The sequence below is a fragment of the Caenorhabditis remanei genome, chromosome II (assembly GCF_010183535.1).
Source record: "Caenorhabditis remanei strain PX506 chromosome II, whole genome shotgun sequence".
Taxonomy (NCBI): domain Eukaryota; kingdom Metazoa; phylum Nematoda; class Chromadorea; order Rhabditida; family Rhabditidae; genus Caenorhabditis; species Caenorhabditis remanei.
In genome coordinates, this window is record NC_071329.1 from 4,594,333 (window position 1) to 4,607,659 (window position 13,327).

Sequence of the window (13,327 nt, forward strand, 5' to 3'; positions counted from 1 at the left end):
TTAAAATAAAATAAATAAATATTTCCGAACTAGTAAAATTTTTAAAAAACAAGTAAGGAGTTCACAAACAAAGAAAAATCAATAACCAGACGAAGCAGTCGTTGTTGTCTTCTTGGTTTTCTTGCCCTTCTTGGCTTTCTTTCCAGTTTTTGACTTCTCTGTGGTTCTAGTTCCAGTCGTTTCAGTGGTTGTGCCTTTTTTAGTTTTTCTTGACACAACGGCAGTTTGAGTAGTTCCCTTTGATCCTCCTCCATAAGACGGGTCCTTCCTTTTTCGGCAGCAGAAAAACAAAGTAATACCAATAGCGAAGACAACAGAAGTAGCAATAACTACTCCGATGATCAACGGAATATTACTCGCACTGGTAGAGATGTGGTTGGTGGTGGTAGATGGAGTCGTAGTTGTTGTTGTTGTACTTAAAGTACTGGTGGGAATCGACCATGTACACGGTGGTGCTGAAACACAATTTTTGTTGCAAATTTTGTTGAATCCACAACTCACATCCAGGATGGTCCTTGCAGTGCTTCTCGAGACCCTCAGGAATCAATGTGTCGCAATTAATTCTTTTCATTTTCACACAATAATCGTAAACTGCCTGAGCGGCTTTGTCACACTTATCAGCTGAAATGTGGTTTTTTTTGAGGATTTCCTTTTCTCAAAATATACCGTAAAAAACTGTATTTGAGGTGCATGCTATTATTCAAAGTGACCGTCGGAGTGCACCACTATTAGAGGGGCAATTCAAATAGAGGGTGCACCTCTTTTTTTCGTCGACGAATTTGCTTGACCCCGGGACCCAACTATATTTTGAATTTGTTAGATTTCATTAGTTTGTATGTCGAATTCACCGAACTTTTACGTAAAAAAACAGAGAAAATTCTGTATTTTTATAGCAAACTACGTTTTTAACAACTAAAGTGTTGAAATGGTAATGTGAGATAACAGTTCTGAGTCAGTTAATGATGATATAAGAGAAAAGTGTAAATCACTGGAGGGCAACTGTATTAGAGGGACCCCTCAATTAGAGGGTGCACCTCTATTCTTTAAAGGGTCCGTCGGAGGGCACCACTATTAGAAGGGCACTTCAAATTGAGGGGCACCTCAAATACAGTTTTTACGGTAATAGTTTTCCTTCTGAGGAAATTTTAAAACCTTTGACTTACCATAATATACACAGTGCTCAGCGATTGCCTCTGCGCTGAAAACTTAGTACGTATATACATATTTCAGTTCAGAGAAATACTTACGCGTCATCACTGCTTAATACACTTTTCTCCATTAAGTCGTAATACGAATTTCTTAACAACTTCTTCATGATTTTTGAATCCGCATCCGACATTTTACTTTATTCCAAGTAAAATTAAACTGAGAACTGGTATTCTTCTCTCTTTTATGCGTTTTATGAAGGTTACTAGACTAGGATGGTGCCATGGGTCGGTGGGTTACCAAGGGGGGTTAATCAAAGGTTAAAGGCCAAGCTGCCAAGTTTAAAAAAATTGAAATTGAAAAATTAGTTACAGTTATCTTTTTCAGAAAACTTGAAATTTTAATTTATAGACTGACAGTACTCATAGTGATCTATTTTTTAAAATGTTTGGCTCACAGTGATAGCGTGAAAACTATAATATCAACCATACTTGTCAAAAATCGGGCCGGCCCGTCGGCCCGGATTCAAAAATGTGTACTCATTTTGTAACACAATTTTCTGAAATTTTTCGAAAATTTAGAGTAAAAATGCATGAAATTATCATACATATTACCTTTTTATTGAATTTTGAATTTTTATTCGAAAACTTTTTTTTTCAAAAAATTTCCAAAAAAAAGCATCAAAATTTCCAAAAAAAAAACATCAAATTTTCAAAAATGTTTCAAAAACTGTTTCAAAACGAGCCGAGCGGGCCGGGCCGAGATTTTTCCTGATTTTGGCCCGGCCCGGCCCTGCCCGGCCCTGCCCGGCCCCGCCCGTGACAAGTATGATATCAACCTATTTAGTTTTGTTTCCAATTCACCGGTAATCAAATGAGTACTTTGAATATCTGACCGATAGTAGCCAGTTGACTGGCTCTAATAGATCGTCGTGAGGAAGTGAGGTTGAAAAATAGGCCGGCATGTCGGACGATCTGAGAAAATAAGTTATGGAGAGTTACATATTATAAAGAGTTACATATCGACAAAGTAATGTTTTCCACAAATCTAAAAGTTTCATTTTTGTAGTTGACAACATTTTTGTAAGCGCACTTACTATCAAGTTCCGGGTCATCAAAGTGGAAATCAGTGTAAAATAGTGCGATTTTTTAGCTGTTGTCTTAAAATGATTATAACTCTTTGGGGAGTGCCCGTGCAAACAAGATGTCATTTACAAAAATCGAAGCTTTACTCTTGGTATGTTTTTAGTTTTTACATAGTTTACTTTGTGGGATAATCAGTGATACCGTAACACCCTTTCAAAGTTGAACAATTTCAACTGAAAACACCCAAATTGAATACTGCACGGTACTGTATTGTCATACGAATCATGCGAGGCGTAAACAAAAACAGCCCCAGCTGTTAAGTGCAACATCTGAGGAGAAAGAGATAAGAGATAGAAAAAGAAGAAACGCGAATCAGTCTTCCCTCCGGAAAGCCACCTGGCTGGTCGCAGAGAGAACACCTCCTCTGCTCAGCCTTTTCGACATTCTTTCTTTTAGTTTTCTTTTAGTTTTCTTTTACATTTAATCCCCAAGCAAACGATAACATAATTATGTAATATTTATCCCATAGGTAGACCAAATTTACAGTGTCTAATACATGTTTTGATCATATTGTTTTCAGGTTATAGCATTCTTATGAGTTGATAATCATGGTTTTCCATTATTTGCTTCAAAAACTAGACCTTCGGATATCAGAGAGGCCCCCACTCTCCTCAATTTCAAAAAACTCAAGTTGAGGGCTGAGAAATGTTCAGAAAGTCTACCGTAAGCTATTTAGACCAATTATGGGACAATCGAATAATTGTTGACCGCTATATTATTGAATCTCCTTGGTTGATCGTGAAACCTTTCCAGCCGCGGCGCAGAGTCACTTTTCCTTTGTCACATCTGGGCGTCTGGCACGCGACCACGGAATCAAACTTAGTATTTTTTTTTCAAAAGCTGGTCATAATGTTGTACTGATTCGAAAAATATAGTTGTTTTCTGAAATGGATACCTTGAGTTTTTTTCTATGCAGGGAAATCAGGGAAATACGTGTCTCAATACTTATCAGCCACCCTGTATATATGTCCCCCTTACTAACCTTTTATAAATAAACTCAATTATTCTAAATGTGTACTGTTGTGAATGTATAAAAAAGAAACATTCTCCTAGACCCCACCAGAAGTCTAGGCCGCAGTAAAAGACAGACTGGAAGACATGAACCAACCAAGGGACATGTAACAGTATGCTCAGATAATTAGATTAAAACGGGTTTTTTTAACTGTTGTAACACAAGTAAATTTTTATTAATAAATTGAAATTAATAACTAGTAAAAGTTTGGTTCTTGGAATTTTTCGCTTTCTTTCCATTATTCGACTTCTTCGTAGTAGTTTTTGTCCCCGTCTTTGATCTGCCAGTGGTTGTTCCAGTTTTCGATTTTCCGGTAGTTGTTCCTGTCATACCAGTTCCAGATGCAGTGGTCGTTCCGGTAGTTGTTCCAGTCATTGAACTCTTCCCACGTGCTGCTGCCTTCTTCTTGCGACAGTAGAAGAATAGAGCAATACCAACAACAAGGAGAACAACGGCAGTGACAACTATTCCAATGATCAACGAAACATTACTCCCAGCAGTAGTTGGAGTGACAGTCGTGCTGGTTGTAGTTGTGGTTGTAGTTGTAGTTGTAGTTGTTGTTGATGCAGTTGTTGTAGTTTTGGGTAGCCAATTACAAGCAGCATCTGGAATTAAAGCAATTTATTCCGAAACCATTTGGAAACTTACATTTCCAGTTGCCCTTCTTGCAAAACTTTTCAACTCCTTCATCTACCAGTTTTTTGCAGCCGGTTTTCTTTTTATTCACGCAAAGATCGAATATTTTTTTCGGTATTGTTGCACATCCATTCTCTGGAAATCAATAGTGAATGATTGTTATTTTCTTTGTGTCTACTTACTGTCAGCCCTCTTCTTACAGTAATTCTCAACCACTGCTGCACTGAAGATAAATTATTGAGATTTTCACTCAATTAAGTACTTACACTGAGTCTCTGTTCACATCTGCCATGACAAACGTTACTTTTTCCGCAATATCCTCAATAGGCTTGGTAATAAGTTGACCCATCGTTTACAGTAGTTGTTGAAGCAGCTGAGCACTGAACCAGAGACGTGTTAGAACTGTGAAGAGCTCTACTCTTTTATGCGCTCTTTAAGGAGTTCAGTAAATTAGGAAGGTACCAGCACAGGTCGATCGGTTAGTAGAGTTCAGGGCGGTCGGATTAGGGCGGTTAGAGCTTTTCGAAAATAAACAGAATGAGTGAACTTTGACTGTTATCGTGATATCAAAGGAACCAGATGTCAGTATAGGGCCAGGACAGGCCGAGGGGTGAAGGTTTGTTCGGGAGGTTACTTAGGGTCAGGACGGTTCTGGCGGTCCTTCTTTCCAGATTTTTTTCTTCCGCCTTCTTCGAGCCTACTGTAATGACACTATCTTACTGTACCTCCAAGAGATTTCACAGAAAGAGGTTACTATAATCAAACACTCAAATATTTTCAGACTGTTCAAACCAACCTACAAAATGCAACGCAACTCTCTCATTCTCCCAATGATGTCTTACAAGCTAGACATATTTGAATTCTTTGCTCTCGCCACCATTCTCCTTTGGAATATCGGACTGGAAAATCAAACAGAAGAGTGTGCACGGACCGGAGAAAAAATGAAGGAGCAAGTGAAGGCTGAGCTTGTACACTATATGAAGTATTACAAAAGAATCGAGGAGCCTGGAATCAGAATCGCATCTATTGTGAACTTGTTGCCAGCTGTTGAGAGATGTGTGAAAAAGATACAAGATGACATGGAGATGACTCAAGTGTTTAAGTTGTCGAAGGTGGTTTATAATTAGATAAATGGAATTTTTGGTTAAAAAAACTACAACATTAAAGCAATCTAAACATTTTTATAGAAGCACAGTATCCTAGTCGTTGCTTTGTTAAAAAACAACACAAAATTATGCAGAATATAAGCGTCATCACAATTTGACGGTGTTTCTTTGTTATACAATTGCGTCATCCAGCTCTCCAGATGCCAATACCCAAAACCCAAATAAGTGATGAATTCTGATGAAAAGTCCTGAAATTGAAAAATATCATTTAAGTCTTCAAATCTCTATTTTCTCACTCAAAAATCCTCCGCACGGAATTTTGAGCGACATTCTGGAAACATGATTTTGATGTGTGTGTCTAGAAGTAGGCTGTGAAAAGAAACTTACGAAATTGTCGAATTCGGTTGGATTATGTGCGTCACTTCTATCCATTTTCTTATTGGGAGCGAATAAGACCTGCAATTCAAAATATTGGTAACAATTATTGATAGAGTATGTTTTAGTCATAGCTTGTTGGAGGACAAAGGTCATAGACTTTTATTGCACTTTCCGATTGCTCAGAGATTTCAAAGAAACTTTCATCATTGAAGCTTAGGCTAAAAATCCCTCAAAATGTTACAATTCCCGTTCTCCTGACTGAAAAGGAGCTTTGGTGGAAGAGTTTTTACGCGCGACCGTGAAGTCCTCTCGGACAAGCATTGAGAAAAGTAGGTTTTTGAAAAATAGGTGAAAAAGAAAATTTTCAAGGAAAAATTCGGGGTTTTGTGTTATAAATTTGAAGATTCCTTACATTTTTTGGATTTTTGTTATTTTTATTGCAAAATTTAGAGGTTCAGCGCTCCCCAGGGATGTGCTGAACGGAAATCAGAAAATATGCTACCAAACACCAACACTTTTGTAGCCTAGCTACTGTATCCCCTCTTATAGACCGGCCCCCAATATCATGACTATGACAGGAATGTTATCTATTTCTAAGAGTGCTTATTAATCCGGTCATATCAAAAATAGACGCTTGGAAACCGAAACATTTGGCAACTTTTATATTTTCACAGGGGTGCAAAGGTCGCGTAAACGCGCTGCGTCGCACGGTGCCAAAAAACGACTTATCTCAGTGCCAAATCCAAGTTTAGCGTGTGTTTGTCGTATCTGTCAATAAAAACGCGACGCGCACGCAACGCCAAACTGACCGAGTTTCGTTTTCTCCTTGCAAACCAGTCAATTAAATAAAATCAAGAATTTGAATAAATAGATATTAGAATTCTAGAAAAAATCAGGTGAATACATAACATTTTGGACTCAGAGTCACATTAGAGTCGACGTGTAAGTGTGAAATGAACAGCCAATTTTCTCAATTTACTGATAACATTTTTTCAAACAATGGGTGTATAAATTCTCTCAATTTCTCATACTATTTTCTTAGCAAATTTGCTCTTCGTCTCCAAAATAGTGCTCACTATTTTTTGGTGTCTTGGCACTGCGAGCTCATGGCTAGCTTTCTCAGAACCAGAATCGGGGACTAGTTTTTCCAAAATTGGGATTCTAGGCCACCAAATGAAAAACTAGTCCTCAGGCCTGATTTCAGTAGAGATAGTGTCTGGTAACTTGTCTGTCTATCCGTACATCTGTATGTCTCCTGTATATCTTATCACTCTAATTTTACCGTCACCCTCTAACCGTCTAACTATCTTATCTCTCTCACCCATTGTCATTTGACTACATTCGCAACACCTCTTATCAATCAACACATTCTTTTTCTTCTTTCACCATTGATTTCCAGTTTTCACTCAAAATGAGAACCCCGAAACAAAAATCGAAATGCGCGATTTGTCTAGAAGACGGAGATGGATTTCATTTTGGAGCCGAGGCTTGCAAGTGAGTTTTTTTTAGTTTTAGATTTCAAAACGCGTCCAAGGCGCACCAGATGAATAATTTCAGAGCCTGCGCCGCATTCTTCCGTCGGAGTGTCACACAAAAGAAAATGTATATTTGTCGAGGAGCAAATGATTGTGATATTGCAGCTAGTGAGTTTTTTTAAAGTCATTATAAAAAAATAACTTACTGTATTAGCTGGGCACAGTTCTTACAACTGCGCTCAACTAAAATGCCGTTGAAAATGCCTCTTCTTCTTTAAGTCTTTCAATTTCGTACACAATTTTCTTCGGTTTCGGTAGAGCGCGGTTGTAAGAAGCCTGCCGTGCTAATAAAGTTTCTAATAAACTGGCCAGATGTGTCAAGGATGCTCCGAATTCCTGGTTTTTAGGTTAGTGGTACAAACCTTCTGACGGGATATCGGAGTGTCGTCAGCTCCGACGCTTTAATCTTTACCCCTTAGCTTAGTCATGGACTAGAATTCCAAACCCGACTTCTCTAGGCCACCAGTTATCTACACACTTTCAGACATCCGTTGCATGTGCCGGGCGTGTCGTTACTCTAAGTGCCTCAAGGTTGGAATGAATCCTATGGGTGTCCAAGTCAAACCTGAGCCCACTGAACTCCAAGAGCCCTCATTTGAATCCATCCAACCATCCACCAGCTCTACCACCCGCGCATCCCTACTGACCCTCACCCTCCCAACATCTTTCAATGACTGTATGCCACTCCTATCCAGAATGAGATCAAACTACCAAAAACTATGCGATGCCCGAATTGTGATTCACAGGGAGGAGGGACAGAGTTTGTTTGAGGAGAAGGCTCCAAGAGCGATAAATTACATGGAATCGGTGAATCAAGGGATGAAGGATGTTGGATTGACAGCTGATTGGATCTCATGGTGTTTCGAGGATTTTGTGAAGTTACCGATCGATCAGAAGGTAATTATTCACTTAAAGGTGTCCCCATCTTTTTTAATTTCCAGAACGCCCTATTCCGCAACTTCTACACACCGTACCACATGCTAGAAGGAAGCTTTCTAAGCCATTTGAAAAATGACCCGTTCAAGGTGATACTCCCATCAGGGGACTACATTGATATGCATCATCTGGAATTATTCTATAAGAGCGTAGAAGTTCCCCAACCATTGGATAAGGAGCAGATTGAGAAGTGAGTGGTGGCTGCTCATTTTGTAAACGCGCTCTACTGTTAACATTTCAGGTTGTTCAAGCCATCATTCGACATGCACCGCAAAGCCCTTATTCTTCCAATGATAGCTGAAGATCTTGATATCTATGAATTCCTCGCAATATCCACTATCCTTCTGTGGGATACCGGACTGGAGAATCTTACCGAGGAATCTGCGAAGACTGGGAAGAGAATCAAGGATCAAGTGATGACCGAACTAGCTTTCTATATGAAAAATGTGAAGAAAATCGAGGAGCCATCGATACGAGTCGCTACTATTGTAAACTTCCTGCCTGCTGTGTATAAGAGTGCTCGAAGGATTCTAGATGATTTGGAGGTGACACGAGTATTCAATATTTATACAGCGACCAAAGAATTTTATGATTTGATAAATGGAAATTTTTGTTAATAATATTAGAAAGGATTTTTCTTCAGTTAATACTTTTGTTGTTCTCTAACCGTCTGAATCTCTCTCACTACAAATCTGTCAAATCAGATTACCTTCCAACATCACGTTCTTCTTATCAATTGGTTTTCTAATTTTCTACTACACTACTCCACAAAAGTATCGTTCCACCCCTCTTTTTTTCGAAAAACGGTGCTCACCTTAATTTTTATAAAAAGGTGTCCACATGAAAAATACTTCATATCCAAACAGAATTCGGGTCTATGTGTTTTTATTTCTACCCCTTGACCCAGATTTGAGAAAATCAAAAATTTCGATTCTGACGATTCCACAAAAGTATCGTTCCACTTGGAAGAACTCCTTTTTTGGGTCAAAGTCTTACAAATTTATTTCAAAATGGTTGCAAAAAACTTTTTTAGTCAGTCTGGCCTCGTTTCCCTGACATTTCCAGAAAAATCGTCGGTTGGCAGTACGTTGAGTGGCTCTTGGCACCCAACCACCTTAAACGGCTTCCGGTGCCAATTCTTCCATAAAAAAGTTTTCTGGTAAAGAATTTTTTCAGAGTTATTATGTTCTTCTGTACCCAAGCACATGATTCGGTCAAACAAGAGCAGGAGCGTTCTCATTGAAGCAGTTTTACAATTCTTCACACCACAAACTGTCGTCTGGAACAGATGGACCAGATGAGTACCGTTCCTTCTGGCACAATCTCTAAAAAAAGAAGTTGAGATTTTCTCGTCGTAACCTCAAAGGTGGCGAGGTGATGATCTGGGCGGCCATCGCATCTACGGGACGAATCAAGTCATGATATGTGTCAAAAAACTGAATGGAGCCGATTATCGAATTGTCATTCGTCGAGGATTGATGCCGTTTTGGCGTAGAAACCAGAACGGAACCGTTTCTTCTGGTCAGCAATTCGGTAGATTTCCATGCTTTGTTTATTGGAGCTCCGTCATGTTGAAAGATAAAGTCTCCGTTCTGGTTTCTACGCATCAATCCATGGCATCAATCCTCGACGAATAACAATTCGATAATCGGCTCCATTCAGTTTTTTGACACAAATCTTGAATCGTCTCGTAGATGCGATGGCCGCCCAGACCATCTCCTCGCCACTTTTTAGGTTACGACGAGAGATTCGCAACTTTTCTTTTCGAAGATTGTGCCAGAAGGAACGGTACCCATCTGGTCCATCTGCTCCAATCGACAGTTTGTGGTGTGAATAATTGTAAAACAGCGTCAATGAGAACGCTCCTGCTCTTGTTCGACCGAATCATGTGCTTGGGTACAGATGAACACAATTACTCTGAAAAAATTCTTAAGCAGAAGACTTTTCTAGGGAAGAATTGGCACCGGAAGCCGTTTAAGGTGGTTGGGTGCCAAGAGCCACTCAACGTACTGCCAACCGACGATTTTTCTGGAAATGTCAGGGAAACGAGGCCAGACTGACTAAAAAGGTTTTTTGCAACCATTTTGAAATAAATTTGTAAGACTTTGACCCAAAAAAGGAGTTCTTCCAAGTGGAACGATACTTTTGTGGAATCGTCAGAATCGAAATTTTTGATTTTCTCAAATCTGGGTCAAGGGGTAGAAATAAAAACACATAGACCCGAATTCTGTTTGGATATGAAGTATTTTTCATGTGGACACCTTTTAATAAAAATTAAGGTGAGCACCGTTTTTCGAAAAAAAGAGGGGTGGAACGATACTTTTGTGGAGTAGTGTATAACATGAAAAAACTTCAATCCAAATGTGCAATTTGTCTAGGAGTTGGAGATGGATTTCATTTTGGAGCCGAGGCGTGCAAGTGAGTTTGAAACGCGTCTAAGGCACACCAGCTCACAAAATTATTTCAGAGCCTGCGCCGCATTCTTCCGTCGGAGTATATCACAAAAGAAGACGTATGCATGCAAGGAGGCGAATAGTTGTGATCTCGTTAATAGTGAGTGGAAAGGCGTCTAAGGTGCGCCAGACAATAGGAATCTGTAACTGCGCTCTATTGAGACACTCATTGGGGATGTGTTGTATATCATTGAAAAGCTGAGAAAACAGCTGAGTTTTTAATGTATATACAGCTGTGTAGAAGACGCCTGGTATTCGATAAAAATTTATTAAAAGTTTTGACTGTTGGTACATACATAAGTGATTAAACTTTGATTCCATATTTTCTCGAAAACTATGCCTCAATGGCAAAAAACGAACAGGTAATCATAATTAACGGTTTCTCAGCAATAGAATGATGATCAGGGTAAACTATCAAATTTCCTTAGAGCGCACTTATGAGCATACCTGATAACATCTTTTTTCCAGACGCCCGCTACATGTGCCAATCTTGCCGTCTCTCCAAATGTCTAGAAGTAGGAATGAACCCAATGGGTGTCCAAGCTAAACTGACACCCAAAAGTTATTCTGAACTTTCCCAAGCCTCCCTACTAACCCTCACTCTCCCAACATCCTTCAATGACCATATGCCACTCCTGTCCAAAATGAGATCGAACTATCAAAAACTATGCGATGCCCGAAATGTGATTCATCGGAAGGAATGTGAGAATCTGTTCAGGTTGAAAAGGTTCCGAGAGCGTTGAGTTATATGGAACTGATAGATCAAGGGATAAAGGATAAGAGATTGACAGCTGATTGGGTTACATGGTGCTTTGAGGATTTTTGTAATCTGCCGATGGATCAGAAAGTGGGTTTATTGAAAAAGAAGTTTCGAAACTAAATGTGAAAAAAATCACAAAAAAAAAAGAAGCATTTCTGTTGAAATTCAGAGAAAACCTCATTCTTCTGTGATTTTTTTCACATTTAGTGATTTCGAAACTTCCCGAAGCCAAATTGTTGAAAAAAGAACAAGAAATACTAGGCATTTCTGATCTTCAGATTTTAATTTTAATTTTAAGCTCTGCCTCCAGAATAGGAGTCCAGATTTCTACAGGTATCTGGTCATTTCAGCCCAGTTTTGTGGGGTGGAGCCTGAAGTTCAATTGAAAATGTGAAATCCGCAAACTCAAGTTCTACAAAAAGCTCCAAGACGTTTTAAAACCAGACGTTTGGAAACCGAGACGTTTCAAAACCATGAAATTTCGAAACTATGAAATGATAGATTCGAAATTTCTCGGTTTCTCAACTTTCAGAACGCCCTATTCCGCAACTTCTTTACACCCTACTACATTCTGGAGTGTTTATTCTCAAGTCATGTCAATAACCGACCGGGTCGGGTAATTTATCCATCGGGAGATTTTATTGATATAAATCAACTTGACCTGTTTTATAAGAATCTCGATAATGATTAATTTTAATTTCTTTATTTCATCGAAGGGCGGAAACCACTAACACGAGAAAATGGAATGGTTTTTGAATTTACATGTGAGAGATGGTTAATAAAAAGAGAAAGAATGCATACATAATGATAATGGGCCTATTCTAGCGGTAGCAAAAAAAAGCAAAAAACTACTTTTTAATAAAGAGAAAAATAGTTTTCTGCACTTTCTGCTACCTCGAGACTAGCTCCACTATCCATAGGAGGTAAAGTAAAATTAATAATTTGTTGGGTTTAATGACAGGAAATGTTTGAGATCATATTTACATATTCTGCTCTTAAAGACAGCTGTGCTCGGTTTAACCGGAAACACCAATTCTGATAAAGAATTCCAACAACGGAGAACTCTATTAGAGAGTATTTGAGAAGATAATTTATTCGAGTTCGTAGTTAGGGATTTGAGATAATATCTATGCCGCCTTAGCCTTGAATGCTCCAAAAATTCGAATATAGGATCATCAATAATAATTTCCTTGGTAACCATCAGTTTATAGGTGAAGATTAAATCAATACATAGTCTTCGATGTTCCAGTGATTTTAGATCACATTCTTCAAGAGCCTCGAAATACGATGAATACGACATTTTGAATTTCTTAATGAGCAACCTTTGGATAAGCAACAGATTGATGAGTGAGTTGATCCTTTTAGAAATTTTGAAAAATGGTTTGCGCGCTCTACTGATAATATTTCAGTTTATTCAAACCATCCTTCCTACTACACCAGAAATCCCTTATCCTCCCTATGATGGCTGAGCAACTCGATATCTATGAATTCTTCGCCCTGACCACTATCATCCTTTGGGACACCGGATTAGTAGATATCTCGGATGAATGTATACGGACTGGAAAACGGGTCAAGGATCAAGCCATGGCCGAACTCATTTTCTATATGAAAGACCACAAAAAAATCGAGGAACCTGGAATTCGAATTGCATCAATTGTGAACTTCCTGCCCGCAGTGTATAAGAGTGCTAGAAGGATTCAAGATGATGTGGAAGTGACACGAGTATTCAATATCTATACAGCGACCAAAGAATTTTGCGATTTGATTAGTGGGAATTTTTGTTAAATTTGGTTTTTTGGAAATGAATTTTGTCAATTTTTTAGTTTTTACCTATTTATTGTTCATATTTTATTATCAGCTCCGATGCTACCTCTGCTAATAACAGACCAAATCGCATACTTGTCATTTGATGGGACAGGCCGGACCAAGGGAAAAAATTACCAGTCCGGTTGGTCCGGGTGGAAAATTTTTTTTGAATTTTAAGAGCCCAAAATTCATTTTTCTTTTTCATCACAAAATTCACTGAAGTTTTCTTTAGAGGTAGCACCTGTGATTCACTCTCGACAACACATAGGTTATGTATAAGCTTTGGAGATATAATTGTATGCCGTAAAACCTGTAATACATAGAGCACCCGCTAGCAAGATTTTGGAGCATTATATTTCGGCTGTCTTCAAAGATATGAAAAATTTTCAAACTGAGGAAATATGATATGAATAT

The 13,327-nt window shown here is 38.7% G+C and overlaps 5 protein-coding genes across 5 annotated transcripts; 4 read left to right on the forward strand and 1 right to left on the reverse strand.

Moving 5' to 3' along the window:
* Positions 1 to 78: 78 nt before the first annotated feature.
* GCK72_004518 (uncharacterized protein) lies at positions 79 to 1,339 on the reverse strand (the record flags this gene model as incomplete). Its single annotated transcript, XM_053724728.1, has 4 exons — positions 79 to 455; positions 502 to 621; positions 1,164 to 1,198; positions 1,248 to 1,339. 4 exons carry the CDS (start codon positions 1,337 to 1,339, stop codon positions 79 to 81), a joined length of 624 nt encoding a protein of 207 aa, XP_053588922.1.
* Positions 1,340 to 4,742: 3,403 nt separating this feature from the next.
* GCK72_004519 (uncharacterized protein) lies at positions 4,743 to 5,066 on the forward strand (the record flags this gene model as incomplete). The annotated part of the gene is made up of 1 exon (XM_003101015.2): positions 4,743 to 5,066. The coding sequence occupies one exon, from the start codon at positions 4,743 to 4,745 to the stop codon at positions 5,064 to 5,066; it is 324 nt and encodes a 107-aa protein (XP_003101063.2).
* Positions 5,067 to 6,834: 1,768 nt separating this feature from the next.
* GCK72_004520 (uncharacterized protein) lies at positions 6,835 to 8,511 on the forward strand (the record flags this gene model as incomplete). Its single annotated transcript, XM_003101033.2, has 5 exons — positions 6,835 to 6,917; positions 6,981 to 7,066; positions 7,443 to 7,855; positions 7,900 to 8,084; positions 8,136 to 8,511. The coding sequence occupies 5 exons, from the start codon at positions 6,835 to 6,837 to the stop codon at positions 8,509 to 8,511; spliced, it is 1,143 nt and encodes a 380-aa protein (XP_003101081.2).
* Positions 8,512 to 10,235: 1,724 nt separating this feature from the next.
* Positions 10,236 to 11,090, forward strand: GCK72_004521 (uncharacterized protein; the record flags this gene model as incomplete). Its single annotated transcript, XM_053724729.1, has 3 exons — positions 10,236 to 10,312; positions 10,362 to 10,447; positions 10,816 to 11,090. The coding sequence occupies 3 exons, from the start codon at positions 10,236 to 10,238 to the stop codon at positions 11,088 to 11,090; spliced, it is 438 nt and encodes a 145-aa protein (XP_053588923.1).
* A 1,478-nt stretch (positions 11,091 to 12,568) lies between these two features.
* On the forward strand, positions 12,569 to 12,892 carry GCK72_004522 (uncharacterized protein; the record flags this gene model as incomplete). Its single annotated transcript, XM_053724730.1, has 1 exon — positions 12,569 to 12,892. One exon carries the CDS (start codon positions 12,569 to 12,571, stop codon positions 12,890 to 12,892), a length of 324 nt encoding a protein of 107 aa, XP_053588924.1.
* Positions 12,893 to 13,327: the final 435 nt, after the last annotated feature.